This window comes from Salvelinus alpinus, chromosome 20 (assembly GCF_045679555.1).
Source record: "Salvelinus alpinus chromosome 20, SLU_Salpinus.1, whole genome shotgun sequence".
NCBI classification, from domain to species: Eukaryota; Metazoa; Chordata; class Actinopteri; order Salmoniformes; family Salmonidae; genus Salvelinus; species Salvelinus alpinus.
The window spans coordinates 20,625,685-20,640,136 of record NC_092105.1 but is presented as its reverse complement, the minus strand read 5'-3'; the positions used below and the strand labels follow the sequence as shown (position 1 = coordinate 20,640,136).

At 40.3% G+C, this 14,452-nt stretch overlaps 1 protein-coding gene across 6 annotated transcripts in view; it reads right to left on the bottom strand.

Moving 5' to 3' along the window:
- Window positions 1-1,848: 1,848 nt before the first annotated feature.
- LOC139546448 (nectin-3-like) overlaps window positions 1,849-14,452 on the bottom strand; it is a 35,695-nt gene continuing 23,091 nt past the window's right edge. The window contains exons 1-10 of one of the 6 annotated variants that reach the window (XM_071354827.1): window positions 10,116-10,212; window positions 9,735-9,807; window positions 8,759-9,100; window positions 8,147-8,452; window positions 6,292-6,391; window positions 5,080-5,234; window positions 4,900-4,972; window positions 4,772-4,800; window positions 4,501-4,559; window positions 2,621-4,156 (exon numbers count right to left, since the gene is read on the bottom strand). In XM_071354827.1, coding sequence (XP_071210928.1) covers window positions 4,534-4,559; window positions 4,772-4,800; window positions 4,900-4,972; window positions 5,080-5,234; window positions 6,292-6,391; window positions 8,147-8,452; window positions 8,759-9,100; window positions 9,735-9,789 — 1,086 coding nt within the window. In that variant the 5' untranslated portion in view covers window positions 9,790-9,807; window positions 10,116-10,212 and the 3' untranslated portion in view covers window positions 2,621-4,156; window positions 4,501-4,533. Of the gene's footprint in view, window positions 2,393-2,620; window positions 4,560-4,771; window positions 4,801-4,897; window positions 4,973-5,079; window positions 5,235-6,291; window positions 6,392-8,146; window positions 8,453-8,758; window positions 9,101-9,734; window positions 9,808-10,115; window positions 10,213-14,452 lie in introns of those variants that run through there. The other 5 variants (XM_071354826.1, XM_071354829.1, XM_071354830.1 and 2 more) reach the window with 5 other exon arrangements.

Sequence of the window (14,452 nt, the reverse complement as noted above, 5' to 3'; positions counted from 1 at the left end):
TCTCGTTTTGTGTACCCCTCATTATTGTTATGTGTAAATCCAGCTACTTGTAAAGAGATCAATAAGACCTTTCTTGACTTCATCTGGAAAAATAAGTCTCACAAACAAAAAAAATCTGTCCTTTCTAACAAAAGAGCTGAAGGCGGTCTAGAAGTGTTGGATTTCGTTGACATAAATAACACTTTCAAGATAAACTGGTTGAAAAAATGTTTGCTCGATACTGATTCAATATGGTATTTCATTCCAAATAATGTGTTTAATAAATTGGGAGGTCTTCAATTTTTACTGAAATGTAATTATATTCCTGAAAGATTACCTGCTAAATTAGCTAGGTTTCACCAACAAGCTTTACTGGCCTGGAAAATATGTTTCCTGCACAGTTTTCCCCCTCATAAAGCTCTTTTGTGGAATAATTCAGACATAACTGTAAGGAATAAGTCATTGTTCTACCCCAGCTGGCATGAGAGGAATATTGACTTTGTTCTTGATATTTTCGACAACAAGCGTAATATTCTCACATATGAACAATTTAGAACATTGAAAGAGTTTCCAATACCTTTCAGAGAGTTTATTTCTGTGATCAAAGCCGTTCCCAGTGGTCTAACTACACTTATGAAAAGTCATCTTAATTTTGGGAATGATCACAAAGTTTATCCAGAACTCAGATTGGAAGGCGTGGGCTTACTTGAGAAATCTTGTTGTAATAAATATATAAGACAAATTCTTCATTCACAAAACCAACTTTCCCCCGAGAGGAAAGTTTTTCTGGAACATGCTTATTCCTGACATTGTCTGGAAAAATGCATGGTTGAGGCCTTACAAATACTGTATACCAAACAAAGTTAAGGAAGTGCACTTCGAAATTTTACATAAGATATATCCATGTAATTCTATGATTTCCAAGTTTGTGGCTATTGATGATATCTGCGTTTTCTGTGAAAAAGGTGAGAATCTGTCTCACTTGTTCTTTGAATGTAAATTTGTGTCAGAATTTTGGGAAAACCTTGCAAAGTACTTATTTAACATTATGAACACTGCCTATAATTTTAACATAAAATATATAATATGTTACTATTGCAATGATAACAAAACCACTGAAATTATTGTTCATTTATTTTATTCTTGTTGCTAAATACTTTATACACAAACAAAAATTCCCAAATTCTATACCAAAATTACAATTTTTTCTGATTGAATTTAATTATCTTATTAAAACACTAACCCTAGTGAATAACAACAAGAATAACATCTTCATGAATCATTATAAGATATTTTCAGAGTGAATATAATTGCACTTAAATTGTTTATTTTTTGTATTTTATTTGTATTTATATTTTTTGTATGTTTGAGCATTGTTAATACCTGTGTTCGATTTGCTAGACGTGTTTGATGTAGCAATGTAAGTAGATTTTTGTATTATGAATAAAATACATTTATATATATAAAAAAAAGGCCTCTTAAGTGTTTCTTGAGGCTCCAAGTCAAGTCTCAAGTCATCAAATTTGTGACCGGTCAGACTCGAGTCCAAGTCATGTGACTCAAGTCCACAACTCTGCAAATTCAACATATTTTATACAAGGTTTGTCTATGTTGAAATTTGGTTACCATGATGACATATTCCTGTGGTTGAAATTTCACCCTCAAAACAACAGTTGATTACTTTTTTTCAAATCCAATGTATTTTCCACCTCACAATACGTTGAAAAATTACATTAAAACAACATTGATTCAACCAATTTGTGTCAAGTGGGAACTTTCGTAGGCTGTGTGCTGCCTCATTGAAAGCTTCCACTGCAATCCACTAGTGATGTAACCTGTAGGCCTCAAAACAAACAAATAACAATGAGGGGACAAAGTATTTTCTTTAAGAAAAACAAAGTGAAAGACAACAGGCCAGAATATGTATGACTTGGGACCCCTCTTGCTGATGATACCAATCCAATGCATTAAATACACTCCACTGTTGACAAGGGCAGAATATATGAAACTATTGCTTATATATTCAACAAGTTGTGTTGAGAGATGACGGACCGCTTCCTTCTAATCATTAATACAACACAATATAACACGGGGGGCACTGTCTGCAACACTGTTTCTACACTCTCTTTACATGCACAACCACCCATGGGTGTAACAGTGTTAAAATGCATTAAAGTATATTGCATCATTAGAACAACAATAACCAGGTTTCCATCCAACCTCTTTATTGAGGCAGGCCAGATCCAACCTTTTTTTGTGACAGGCCAGATTTAAACAGCACATTTATTCAAATGTTGACAAAACAAAGTATATTTGTGTGTCGGTCAAATTAATTATGAAAGAAATGTCAGTGGAAACACCTTTAATAGTAAATATTGATATAATAACTATCATATTGAAGTAAACTTGGAGTCACATGATGATTCCTTGTGTGGTCCTCCAACTACAACTCAGGAAAGCATGTTTATTAGGCTACAGATTAAATAAGTTATGTTAACTTCACAGGGTGGTGAAAGTGCACGGGGATGAGCTTGATGCTTATTCTGGTGCTTGGCTACTACTTGACACATTTGTTGTGACAAAACCATCAATAGAGTTCAAAATACAACGGAAACCCATTTACATTTTTTTTAATGTAAAAAAAAATTGGTACAAGCATAATTTTTTCTTTTACTAAGCAAGTCAATTAAGAACAAATTCGTATTTACATTGACAGCCTACACTGGCCAAACTCGGACGACACTGGGCCAATGGTGTGCCGTCCGATTCAGTCTGGATTCGAACCAAGTTGTCTAGCACTAAAATGCAGTGTCTTACACCACTGCGCCACATGGGAGCGGCGCGTGATCTGTTGTATTTTGAGTTTTGATATTTTGCAGGCATGTTAAGTAGTAAAGACATAGCTCATCCAAGGGTAATGAGTCAATTTTGTCCTGATGGTGGTGCTGTGGGGCCATAGGGCTTCAACCCCACAATGGCCGCATGCAACTATGTTTTTGTTTTATTGTTTTATTCTTATTGTCAGTTTGAGTCTGATTCCATGGCGAGATGAGAGAGTAGGTTTACACCCATACTCATCATTTACATCGATAAAGTAAGGTCTATATGAGGTAAGTGAATTCACAAGAAGGTTAGTCATTGCTAGGTATTATTATTATAATAGTGGTAATCCCACAGAGTAACTCGTTCAGTTCTAATAACAAACCTGGCTGTGAAGTCATCCAATGAACACAACCACAGACAAATTTCTAAATCAAGGACATATCATTTCCCTCTATCCAGGACATGCTGTGCAAATCAAACTCACATCTTAAAGCTCTTTCCCGAAACCCACTATACAATTGAACACTGGCCTATGTTATTAACCACAGATGTACAGTGAAGGTAAATACACTGCTCAAAAAAATAAAGGGAACACTTAAACAACACAATGTAACTCCCAAGTCAATCACACTTCTGTGAAATCAAACTGTCCACTTAGGAAGCAACACTGATTGACAATAAATTTCACATGCTGTTGTGCAAATGGAATAGACAAAAGGTGGAAATTATAGGCAATTAGCAAGACACCCCAAAAAAGGAGTGATTCTGCAGGTGGTGACCACAGACAACTTCTCAGTTCCTATGCTTCCTGGCTGATGTTTTGGTCACTTTTGAATGCTGGCGGTGCTCTCACTCTAGTGGTAGCATGAGACGGAGTCTACAACCCACACAAGTGGCTCAGGTAGCGCAGTTCATCCAGGATGGCACATCAATGCGAGCTGTGGCAAAAAGGTTTGCTGTGTCTGTCAGCGTAGTGTCCAGAGTGTCACTACGCGTAGTGTCCACTCCTCCAGAGTGGAGGAGGCCGTAGGAGGGCAACAACCCAGCAGTAGGACCGCTACCTCCGCCTTTGTGCAAGGAGGTGCACTGCCAGAGCCCTGCAAAATGACCTCCAGCAGGCCACAAATGTGCATGTGTCAGCATATATAACGTTTAATCTTGTGAAGGATCAAATGTGGTGATATATTTCTATCTTTCACAATACTTGGCTCTTGTGGCATGTTAAATACTAACTGCTTTGGATTACGTTGTGTGATTAGTACTGTCAAGAGCCTGAGTTGAGTCTTTCAAAGTATTGACTCCACTGGTGTTTTTCTCTTCTGGCAGTGTGACCATCAGACTGGGCATTGCTCTCCTGTAGGGGAGAGAAGAGAGGAGTGGAGAAGAATGGAGAGAACAGTGATAATAGAGAGGAGGTAAAGAAGAAGATAAGGGCAGCAAAAAAATGCGAGGCAAAAGAAGAGTTGAAAAGAGTAGTGGTGAAGAGAATAGAGATGAAGAGAGTAGAGGTACGTGAAGAGAGGAGAGGAGACAATGGTGACTTGTTTAAGAAAAGGTAGAGGCTGCGCGACCTGTGTTTATTGCGTAAATTAACGTCAGGACTTTTTAGAACACTGAAAAGGTGTCCTGGGGAGAGACAAACACAGTTCGGGCAGCCACTCCATTTAGAAAAATGATCAGGTGCTTTAAGCTGCTGACCTCTCCTAGCCTTTCACAATGTCTCCCGTCTCCTCAGCCCGTCCGGCGGTTTTTTCGAGCTAACACAATAAATAGACCTTATTATTAGATAATAGCTCCAACATCCCAAAATGTAATAAGATGATTTGGTTTGGAGTGTTAAATAGCTGATACACCCCCTTCATCTTCCTCAACCTTGTCATTAGACATTATAAACATATTATTACATAGCAAAAAGTATCTGAGATGGGTTAGTCACAGAATAACGGTGAACAATAATGTAGTCACATACCCGTGATGATGCCTGGAAGTGGTGAACTCCTGGGATATAGTCCAGAAAAAGAAAACATGGATTTGAACGCAAAATAGATTTTTAGAAACTGAAGTTACCAAGGAAATGTACTGTATGTGCACCAGTACCATAAAAGTGCAGGAGCAGCAACAATCAAACATAGAATGACAACAAGTAGAACCCAACAGGCAGCAGAGGTCTCTGTGAGGAGAGAGGGAATACAGTTATTATAAGCAATCAGTTAAGCAACAACGTGTGTGCGTCAGTGAATATGTTTGTGTAAGGTGCATGTGTCAGGTGCTTCTCACCAGAGGAAGTGTGTACATAGAGGAAGCCAGTTGCTCGTCCATAGGGGTTGGAGGCCTCACAGACACAGAGACCATTCAGCTCAGAGCTGAGACTGAGGAGGATTAGTGTGCCTCCCTCTGCTCTCACTGAAGAGCCAGGCCATGACTGGCCCACTCTGGGGAGGGAGTGGAGGACAATGTATGAGAGTGTGTGTGTGTTTCTGCATGAGTTCAGTATGTTTATTTTTGTTAACCTTTATTTAACTTGGCAAGGCAGTTAAGAACAAATTCTTATTTACAATGACAGCTGACACCACACCAGCCAAATGACTCTGGGCCAATTGTGCACCGCAAAATGGGACTACCAATCACAGCCGGTTGTGATACAGTCTGGATTTGAACCAGGTTGTCTGTAGTGACACCCTTAGCACTGAGATGCAGTGTCTTAGACCACTGCGCCACTCGTGAGCCCATGAATGATCATGTGTATGGATGTGTTCATACCACTACCTCTAACTTTAACACCTACAAGGCCTGTGAAACCAGTTAAGTAGACAGGCAAAGGCATGATAGGGCAGCATAATTCAACAACTGTTCTTCAGATATGAACATACTGAAGCTTCAAGCTCATTTATATTGTATGTCTTAACAAGTACAGCTAACATTTGTGTTTAAACTGGCTTGAGGGGAAATACGTTTGAAATTAATCACTTTTCGACAGCATCCCTTTGATTCAAACAAAACTTTCCATACATGTTTGTGCATGGTAGAAGTGGTTAGACAGTGACTTTTTGGACCTGAATGTATCCAAGAGCATGTTGTCTCAACCGATGACAGGCACAACACAAAAATCTCACATCATGTAAAATAGGGTCTAAGCTACAACATATTTTTTTAGATAATTGACGTTTAAGGTTTTCGAGAAATTCTAAAATAGTTTGACAACCCTGTTTGTAGGCTTTTAAATTATATCAATATCAACTATTTATATTTTCCAGTGATGAAGAGATGGATGTCTCATGGTATTGTGGGGTAAGCAAAATAGATCAACTTTGATCACCTTTATCTCCTGAATGTTTTGGCATTCAGGTCCAAAAAGTAACTTTCTGACCACTTCTACAATGGGCAAATGCTGTATGTATGGACGGTTTTGCTCAAATCAAAAGTGGTACTGTCAAAGTGATTGAATTCAAATGGATTTACCCTTGAAGTAGTTTACATAGGAGTGAGTACCTGCTCAAGGCGTAGTTGGGTTGAGGGTTTCCGTCTGCTACAAATAGGACTGAGGTTTGAGAGGTCTCACTAAGAGTAATGTTCACTGCCTGAGGTGGATCTATGAGAGAGAGAGAGAGTCCGCAAGGTGGTTACAGTTACTGTAGCTATAGAATGTAAATAGACCTACACATCCATACCAAGACAAATACTGTATACGACACCCATGACAGTGACACTACAGTCTCTAAGCAGTGGACAGGGATGGAACCTTCATCCACAGATGAGGCAACACTAAGAATTCAGTCGCTTGTGAATCTGGTCTTCCTTTTCAGTTCGATAGATTACTTTCAGTCTATAGTGTAGAACAGTGGTAGTAGAATATACTTACAGTGGATGTCTATAGTGTAGGACAGTGGTAGTAGAATACACTTACAGTGGATGTCTATGGTATAGGACAGTGGTAGTAGAATATACTTACAGTGGATGTCTATGGTCTAGGACAGTGGTAGTAGAATACACTTACAGTGGATGTCTATGGTATAGGACAGTGGTAGTAGAATATACTTACAGTGGATGTCTATGGTATAGGACAGTGGTAGTAGAATATACTTACAGTGGATGTCTATGGTCTAGGACAGTGGTAGTAGAATATACTTACAGTGGATGTTTATAGTGTAGGACAGTGGTAGTAGAATATACTTACAGTGGATGTCTATAATGTAGGACAGTGGTAGTAGAATATACTTACAGTGGCTGTTTATAGTGTAGGACAGTGGTAGTAGAATATACTTACAGTGGATGTCTATAGTGTAGGACAGTGGTAGTAGAATATACTTACAGTGGCTGTTTATAGTGTAGGACAGTGGTAGTAGAATATACTTACAGTGGATGTTTATAGTGTAGGACAGTGGTAGTAGAATATACTTACAGTGGCTGTTTATAGTGTAGGACAGTGGTAGTAGAATATACTTACAGTGGATGTCTATGGTCTAGGACAGTGGTAGTAGAATATACTTACAGTGGATGTCTATGGTCTAGGACAGTGGTAGTAGAATATACTTACAGTGGATGTTCATAGTGTAGGACAGTGGTAGTAGAATATACTTACAGTGGATGTCTATAGTGTAGGACAGTGGTAGTAGAATATACTTACAGTGGATGTTCATAGTGTAGGACAGTGGTAGTAGAATATACTTACAGTGGATGTTCATAGTGTAGGACAGTGGTAGTAGAATATACTTACAGTGGATGTCTATAGTGTAGGACAGTGGTAGTAGAATATACTTACAGTGGATGTTCATAGTGTAGGACAGTGGTAGTAGAATATACTTACAGTGGATGTTTATAGTGTAGGACAGTGGTAGTAGAATATACTTACAGTGGATGTCTATAATGTAGGACAGTGGTAGTAGAATATACTTACAGTGGATGTTCATAGTGTAGGACAGTGGTAGTAGAATATACTTACAGTGGATGTTTATAGTGTAGGACAGTGGTAGTAGAATATACTTACAGTGGATGTCTATGGTCTAGGACAGTGGTAGTAGAATATACTTACAGTGGATGTCTATAGTGTAGGACAGTGGTAGTAGAATATACTTACAGTGGATGTTTATAGTGTAGGACAGTGGTAGTAGAATATACTTACAGTGGATGTCTATAATGTAGGACAGTGGTAGTAGAATATACTTACAGTGGATGTCTATAGTGTAGGACAGTGGTAGTAGAATATACTTACAGTGGATGTTTATAGTGTAGGACAGTGGTAGTAGAATATACTTACAGTGGATGTCTATGGTCTAGGACAGTGGTAGTAGAATATACTTACAGTGGATGTTTATAGTGTAGGACAGTGGTAGTAGAATAAACTTACAGTGGATGTCTAAGTTGTAGTTGTAGGTCCTTTCTGTTGCCAGGGCAGACTGGTTAACCACACACTGGACCTGCTGCTGATTGGCTGCTCTGGTTGGCACCCCAAGCAGGTGGCTGAGGACTGTGGTGGTTCCGTTTGCGTGATGGGTGGAGTTAGTCACTGTCTTCAACAAACTGCCAAATGTCCCTGTCTTCCACTTCACATCTGCCTGTGGCTTGGCACCAGCAGCCACACAGGTTGCCAGGATAACCTCATTCTCCCCAATGACAGGAGTAACATCGACTGTCACACTCACCACTGGAGGAACTATGACAAGAAAACAAACAGAAAAATGTAAAACAGAAAACACGCCACTAATTATAAATGTGGAACTATACATGAAAAAGGATTCACAGCCCAGTGATTATGGGAGAGGGATGTTTCTGGAAAAGTGGTGAATATATTCCCAAGTTATTTAACACTCGACCATTAGGGGAAATATATATTGAGACGTGTGTGCTCTCCTTGTTACAACCTCGGTGTTAAGAGGATAGAGGTACATTTTTTGCCAGGCCAAATGTGTAGATAAGATTGACAATACACACAGTATTTCTACACACTCAAAGTTCTTACCAAGCACAGTCAGAGATATCTCTGTATTGTATGCTCCACTGGGGAAAACACTGAAGATACATGTGAAGGTCCCTTCATCCAACAGTCTGACAGCTGTTATTCGAATAGATCCAAGGTTTTCTGATGGGTTGCCAATAAGCTGGACTCTACCTTTTAATCCATTTGGTGCAACAAAGTCAGTAACCCCATTTGGATAAATATGCATCAAATTATGTTTTTCATCCTTAGTACTTTTCAGCCATGTTATCTGTTTAAGCTCCTGTGTTGTCTCTATCAGTCTGCAGGATAAGTCCACATCCTCCCCCAGTACCACAGTCCTGCATTCACCAATGACCCGTGTACCTGAAGAGAAAACAAAAGCCCAAAAATAAAGTCCAAAAATAAAGTCCAAAAGATACCTGTAGAATAGATGTTTATGAACTCTAATAAACAGAGATGTTACATAAACACACAGACAAGACCATTATTAGTATTTAGATGTGTTTATTAACTATGATATCCCATTAATGCTGAAATGTGGCTATTGCAACAACAAATGTGCCAACTGCTCAATCTTTGACCCTAACCCCATTTGGGCAGCCATAGTCAGAGATGGCTAAAGCACATACTGATCTGGGTCCAGTCTCAGCTGAAACTACTTAGTGAATATGTTATTAGAATAATAAGCCAAAGGCCCCGGCTCTATTCTTACACTTAATCAAGAGTAAGATATTCAAGACATTCCTAGATACTTGTGCATGCTCAGCATATCTCAAAACATACTGAGTTAAAAACATAGTAAACATACTGAGTTAAAAACATAGTAAACATACTGAGCTAATGTGTGTGCCTTATCGTACCCTAAAAGTACCAGGACTGCAATTTATTGGTGAGGCTTTGTGGTTGTTATTGTCCTTGCATTGTGTCAACATTAAAAGAGAGAAAAAAACATGCACTCAAAAAGTATGGCATTTTATGACATCAATCGGAAACCTACTTCCTGTATCCAGCTGGATGATGAGTAGAATCACACAGCACAGCTTCCGTAACATGCTATGCTCTTCTCATTGCTAGGGTCATAGGGGAAATGTAATAATATAATTATATTACATTTTGAGATTGGCGTTTTGTAATAATGAGGACCTGTTAATTGTTTATGTACGACAGTTATGTAGGCTAAGCTACATCGAATGCTAAAGTATGTTGAATACAATGCTAATTATTCGAGCAATGGTCTGCAATCATTACTCTTTGATGGAGACTATGCACATCTTGCAAAGTAGCCTACACCTTATTACAAAAATAAACAAACAGTCCTACATTGGTCAGTAATAATGGAACAAAACAGATGCAACTGTAAATGTAATAGGCCACAAACCTTTGATGAATGTAAGTTCTTCTGCTGAAGCAGCCGGAATAACGTTCCGGTAGGAAAACGCTTATTCAGTAAAGGTTTCCAACCGAAAAGGTTCTTCTTCTTCTTCAATGAGGTTTAACATCGGTTGGCATCGAATAAATGTTGCATTACCGCCACCTACTAGACTGGAGTATAACTCCTTTATACTTTGCTTAAAAAAATAGACAAAAATAAATAGACAAATAGCCTACCATCTAACCCTACACTCACTTAAATAAAAAATAAAAACACCACCCTACTCCACTATTTAAATATATTTAGTCCTACCTCAGGCCAACAGGCTGAAAGCATGGGACGCCACCACTTAACAAATCAAATCACAGGTGTAGTAGACCTTACAGTGAAATGCTTACTTACAAGCCCTTAACCAACAATGCAGTTTTAAGAAAATTAAGTGTTAAGAAATATTTTCTAAAATAAACTTTAAAGAAGAACATTTGTAAAATAACAAATAATTAAAGAGCAACAATAAAATAACAGTAGAGAGGTTATATACAGGGGGAACTGGTACAGAGTCAATGTGCAGGGGCACAGGTTAATCGAGGTAATTTAGGTAATATGTACATGTAGGTAGTGGTAAAGTGACTATGCCGTGCGGTAGCAGAAAGAAAAGTCTATGACTAGGGTGGCATAAGTCTTTGCCAATTTTAGGACCTCCCTCTGACACCGCCTGGTAAAGAGATCCTTGATGGCAGGAAGCTTGGCCCCATTGATGTACTGGGCCATACGCACTACCCTCTGTAGTGCCTTGCGGTCGAAGGCCGAGCAGTTGCAATACCAGGCAGTGATGCAACAAGTCAGGATGCTCTCGATGGTGCAGCTGTAGAACATTTTGCCCATGCCAAATAAGTGTTGTCGTGCCCCCTTCATGACTGTCTTGGTGTGTTTGGCCAAGGATAGTTTGTTGGTAATGAGGACACCAAGGAACTTGAAGCTCGCAGCCTGCTCCACTACAGACCCGTCGATGAGAATGGGGGCGTGCTTGGTCCTCCTTCCCCTGTATTCCACAATCATCTACTTTGTCCTGATCACGTTGAGGGAGAGGCTGTTATCCTGGCAGCACACTACCAGTTCTCTGACCTCCCTATAGGCTGTCTCATCGTTGTCGGTGATCAGGCCTACCACTGTTGTGTCGTCTGCAAACTTAATGATGGTGTTGGAGTCGTGCTTGGCCATGCACTCATGGGTGAACAGGGAGTACAGGAGGGGACTGAGCACACACCCCTGAGGGGCCCAGTGTTGAGGATCAGCGTGGCAGATGTGTTGTTACCTACCCTTACCACCTGGGGGCGGCCGGTCAGGAAGTCCAGGATCCAGTTGCAGAGGGAGATGTTTAGTCCCAGGGTTCTTAGCTTAGTGATGAGCTTTGAGGGCACTATGGTGTTGAACGCTGAGCTGTAGTCAACGAATGGCATTCTCCTGTAGATGTTCCTTTTGTCCAGGTGAGAAAGGGCAGTGTTGAGTGCAATAGAGATTGCATCATCTGTGGATCTTTTGGGGCGGTATGCAAATTGAGTGGGTCTAGGGCTTCTGATATAATGGTGTTGATGTGAGCCATGACCAGCCTTTCAAGCATTTCATGGCTACAAATGTGAGTGCTACGGGTCGGTAGTCATTTAGGCAGGTTACCTTGATGTTCTTGGAAACAAGGACGTTGGTGGTCTGCTTGTGGCTATATTCAGGGGATACCAGTACAAATCAAATCAAAGTTTATTTGTCACGTGCGCCGAATACAACAGTGAAATGCTTACTTACAGACACCGGTTAGTCAGGCTTATTGAGGTAGTATGTACATGTAGGTATGGTTAAAGTGACAATGCATATATGATGAACAGAGAGTAGCAGTAGCGTAAAAAGAGGGGTTGGCGGGTGGGTGACACAATGCAGATAGCCCGGTTATCCAATGTGCGGGAGCACTGGTTGGTCAGTCCAATTGAGGTAGTATGTACATGAATGTATAGTTAAAGTGACTATGCACATAAGATAAACAAAGAGTAGCAGCAGCGTAAAAAAGAGGTTGGGGAGGGGGGCACAAAATGCAAATAGTCCGGGTAACCATTTGGTTACCTGTTCAGGAGTCTTATGGCTTGGGGGTAAAAACTGTTGAGAAGCCGTTTTGTCCTGGACTTGGCACTCCGGTACCGCTTGCCATGCGGTAGTAGAGAGAACAGTCTATGACTGGGGTGGCTGGAGTCTTTAACAATTTTTAGGGCCTTCCTCTGACACCGCCTGGTGTAGAGGTCCTGGATGGCAGGCAGCTTTGCCCCAGTGATGTACTGGGCCGTACGCACTACCCTCTTTCGAAGACTTTAGAAAGGCACGGCAGGATGGATATAGGTCTGTAACAGTTTGGGTCTAGGTTGTCACCCTCTTTGAAGAGGGGGATGACCGCGGCAGCTTTCCAATCTTTAGGAATCTCGGACGATATGAAAGAGAGGTTGAACAGACTGGTAATAGGAGTTGCAACAATGGCGGCAGATAATTTTAGAAAGAGATGGTCCAGATTGTCTAGCCCAGCTTATTTATACGGGTCCAGGTTTTTGCTATCTGGATTTGGGTGAAGGAGAAGCTGGTAAGGCTTGGGCAAGTAGCTGCAGGGGGTGCGGAGCTGTTGGCCGGGGTTGCCAAAAATGGTCAAAGGTACACACATAAGAACTCACATGGAACTGGTTGTGCGGAAAATCTATTTTCATGGTAGAATGTTCGATCCAACATTTTGAATATAAGGTACAATCATCACTGTGCTCTGAAATGTAGGTAGGGACAATGTACTGGTGAGGAACATTAGCATATTTGGGGTTGTGGTCTAATATGTGTGTATTTGTGCCAACAGTCAGCAGCATACAGCAAAAACACCTTGATTTAGCACTAAAAACACAGTAACACCCAGTAGCCGGTAGTGTAACATAAAATTATAGGGCATTTTTAACAGTGCATTTACCTGTAAGGTACTGTAAAACAACATGGGTAAAACAACAGTACCAATGATTACTGTAAAAAATGGAGTGGCTGCAGTTACGGATGTCTGGAGCCCAGAAGATTTGGACTAAAGACGTCTGCGCATGTGCAGGATCTGCTGCGCCCTCCCCCTCCGAGTCCTTTCAGTTCCTACTCAGTGCGCACTCACTCTGTGACTCCGCTGTCGAATGTTTGAACAAACTTAATTCTTTGTCTAGTGTAACGGCAATCAAAGCAAACATAACTTCGACATAACTTGCAGTCTAATGATTTCATGTTCTTTTTTCAGGAGGGGATTTAGCCTACATGCAGCTATTTACTCTAGGTAAGCTATACGTAGCATACACAGCATATCAACAAGCAAGACAGACAGGCAGCAAAGAGCGGTTTAATGTGCCAACATTGGCTATTGGGAGGCAGAGTTATTTTTTCAACAACTCATCATCACACAGCGCAGTTAGCTGATAGTTTTGCACATTGAGTGTACAAAACATTAGGAACACCTTCATAATATTGATTTGCACCCACTTTTGCCCTCAGAACAGCCTCAATTTGTCAGGGCATGGACTCTACAAGGTGTGGAAAGCATTCCAGTGGGATGCTGGCCCACGTTGACTCCAATGCTTCCCTCAGTTGTGTCAAGTTGGTTGGATGTCCTTTGGGTGGTGAATCATTCTTGATACACATGGGAAACTGTTGAGCATGAAAACCCCAGCAGCTTTGAAGTTCTTGACACACTCAAACCGGTGCGCCTGGCACCTACTACCATACCCTGTTCAAAAGCACTTAAATCCTTCTTTAACCTGTCTCCTCCCCTTCATCTACACTTATTGAAGTGTATTTAAAACCTCTACAGGATCTGTGTGTCCCCCGCAGGACAGTGGAGCTGACGTACGCTAATGTGATTAGCATGAGGTTGTAAGTAACAAAAAAAGTTCCGTGGACATAGACATATCTGATATGGGCCGAAAGCTTAAATTTTTGTTAATCTAATTTAAATTCTTGTTAATCTAACTGCGCTGTCCAATTTACAGTAGCTATTATAGTGAAATAATACCATGCTATTGTTTGAGGAGAGTGCACAGTTATGAACTTGAAAATGTATTAATAAACCAATTAGGCACATTTGGGCAGTATTTGATAAAACATTTTGAACAGAAATGCAATGGTTCATTGGATCAGTCTAAAACTTTGCACATACACTGCTGCCATCTGGCAGCCAATATCGAAATTGCACCTAACCTGGAATAATGCATTGTGACCTTTCTCTTGCATATCAAAGATTATGAAAAATATATATATAAAATGCATGTTTTTTTCTTTGTATTATCTTTTACCAG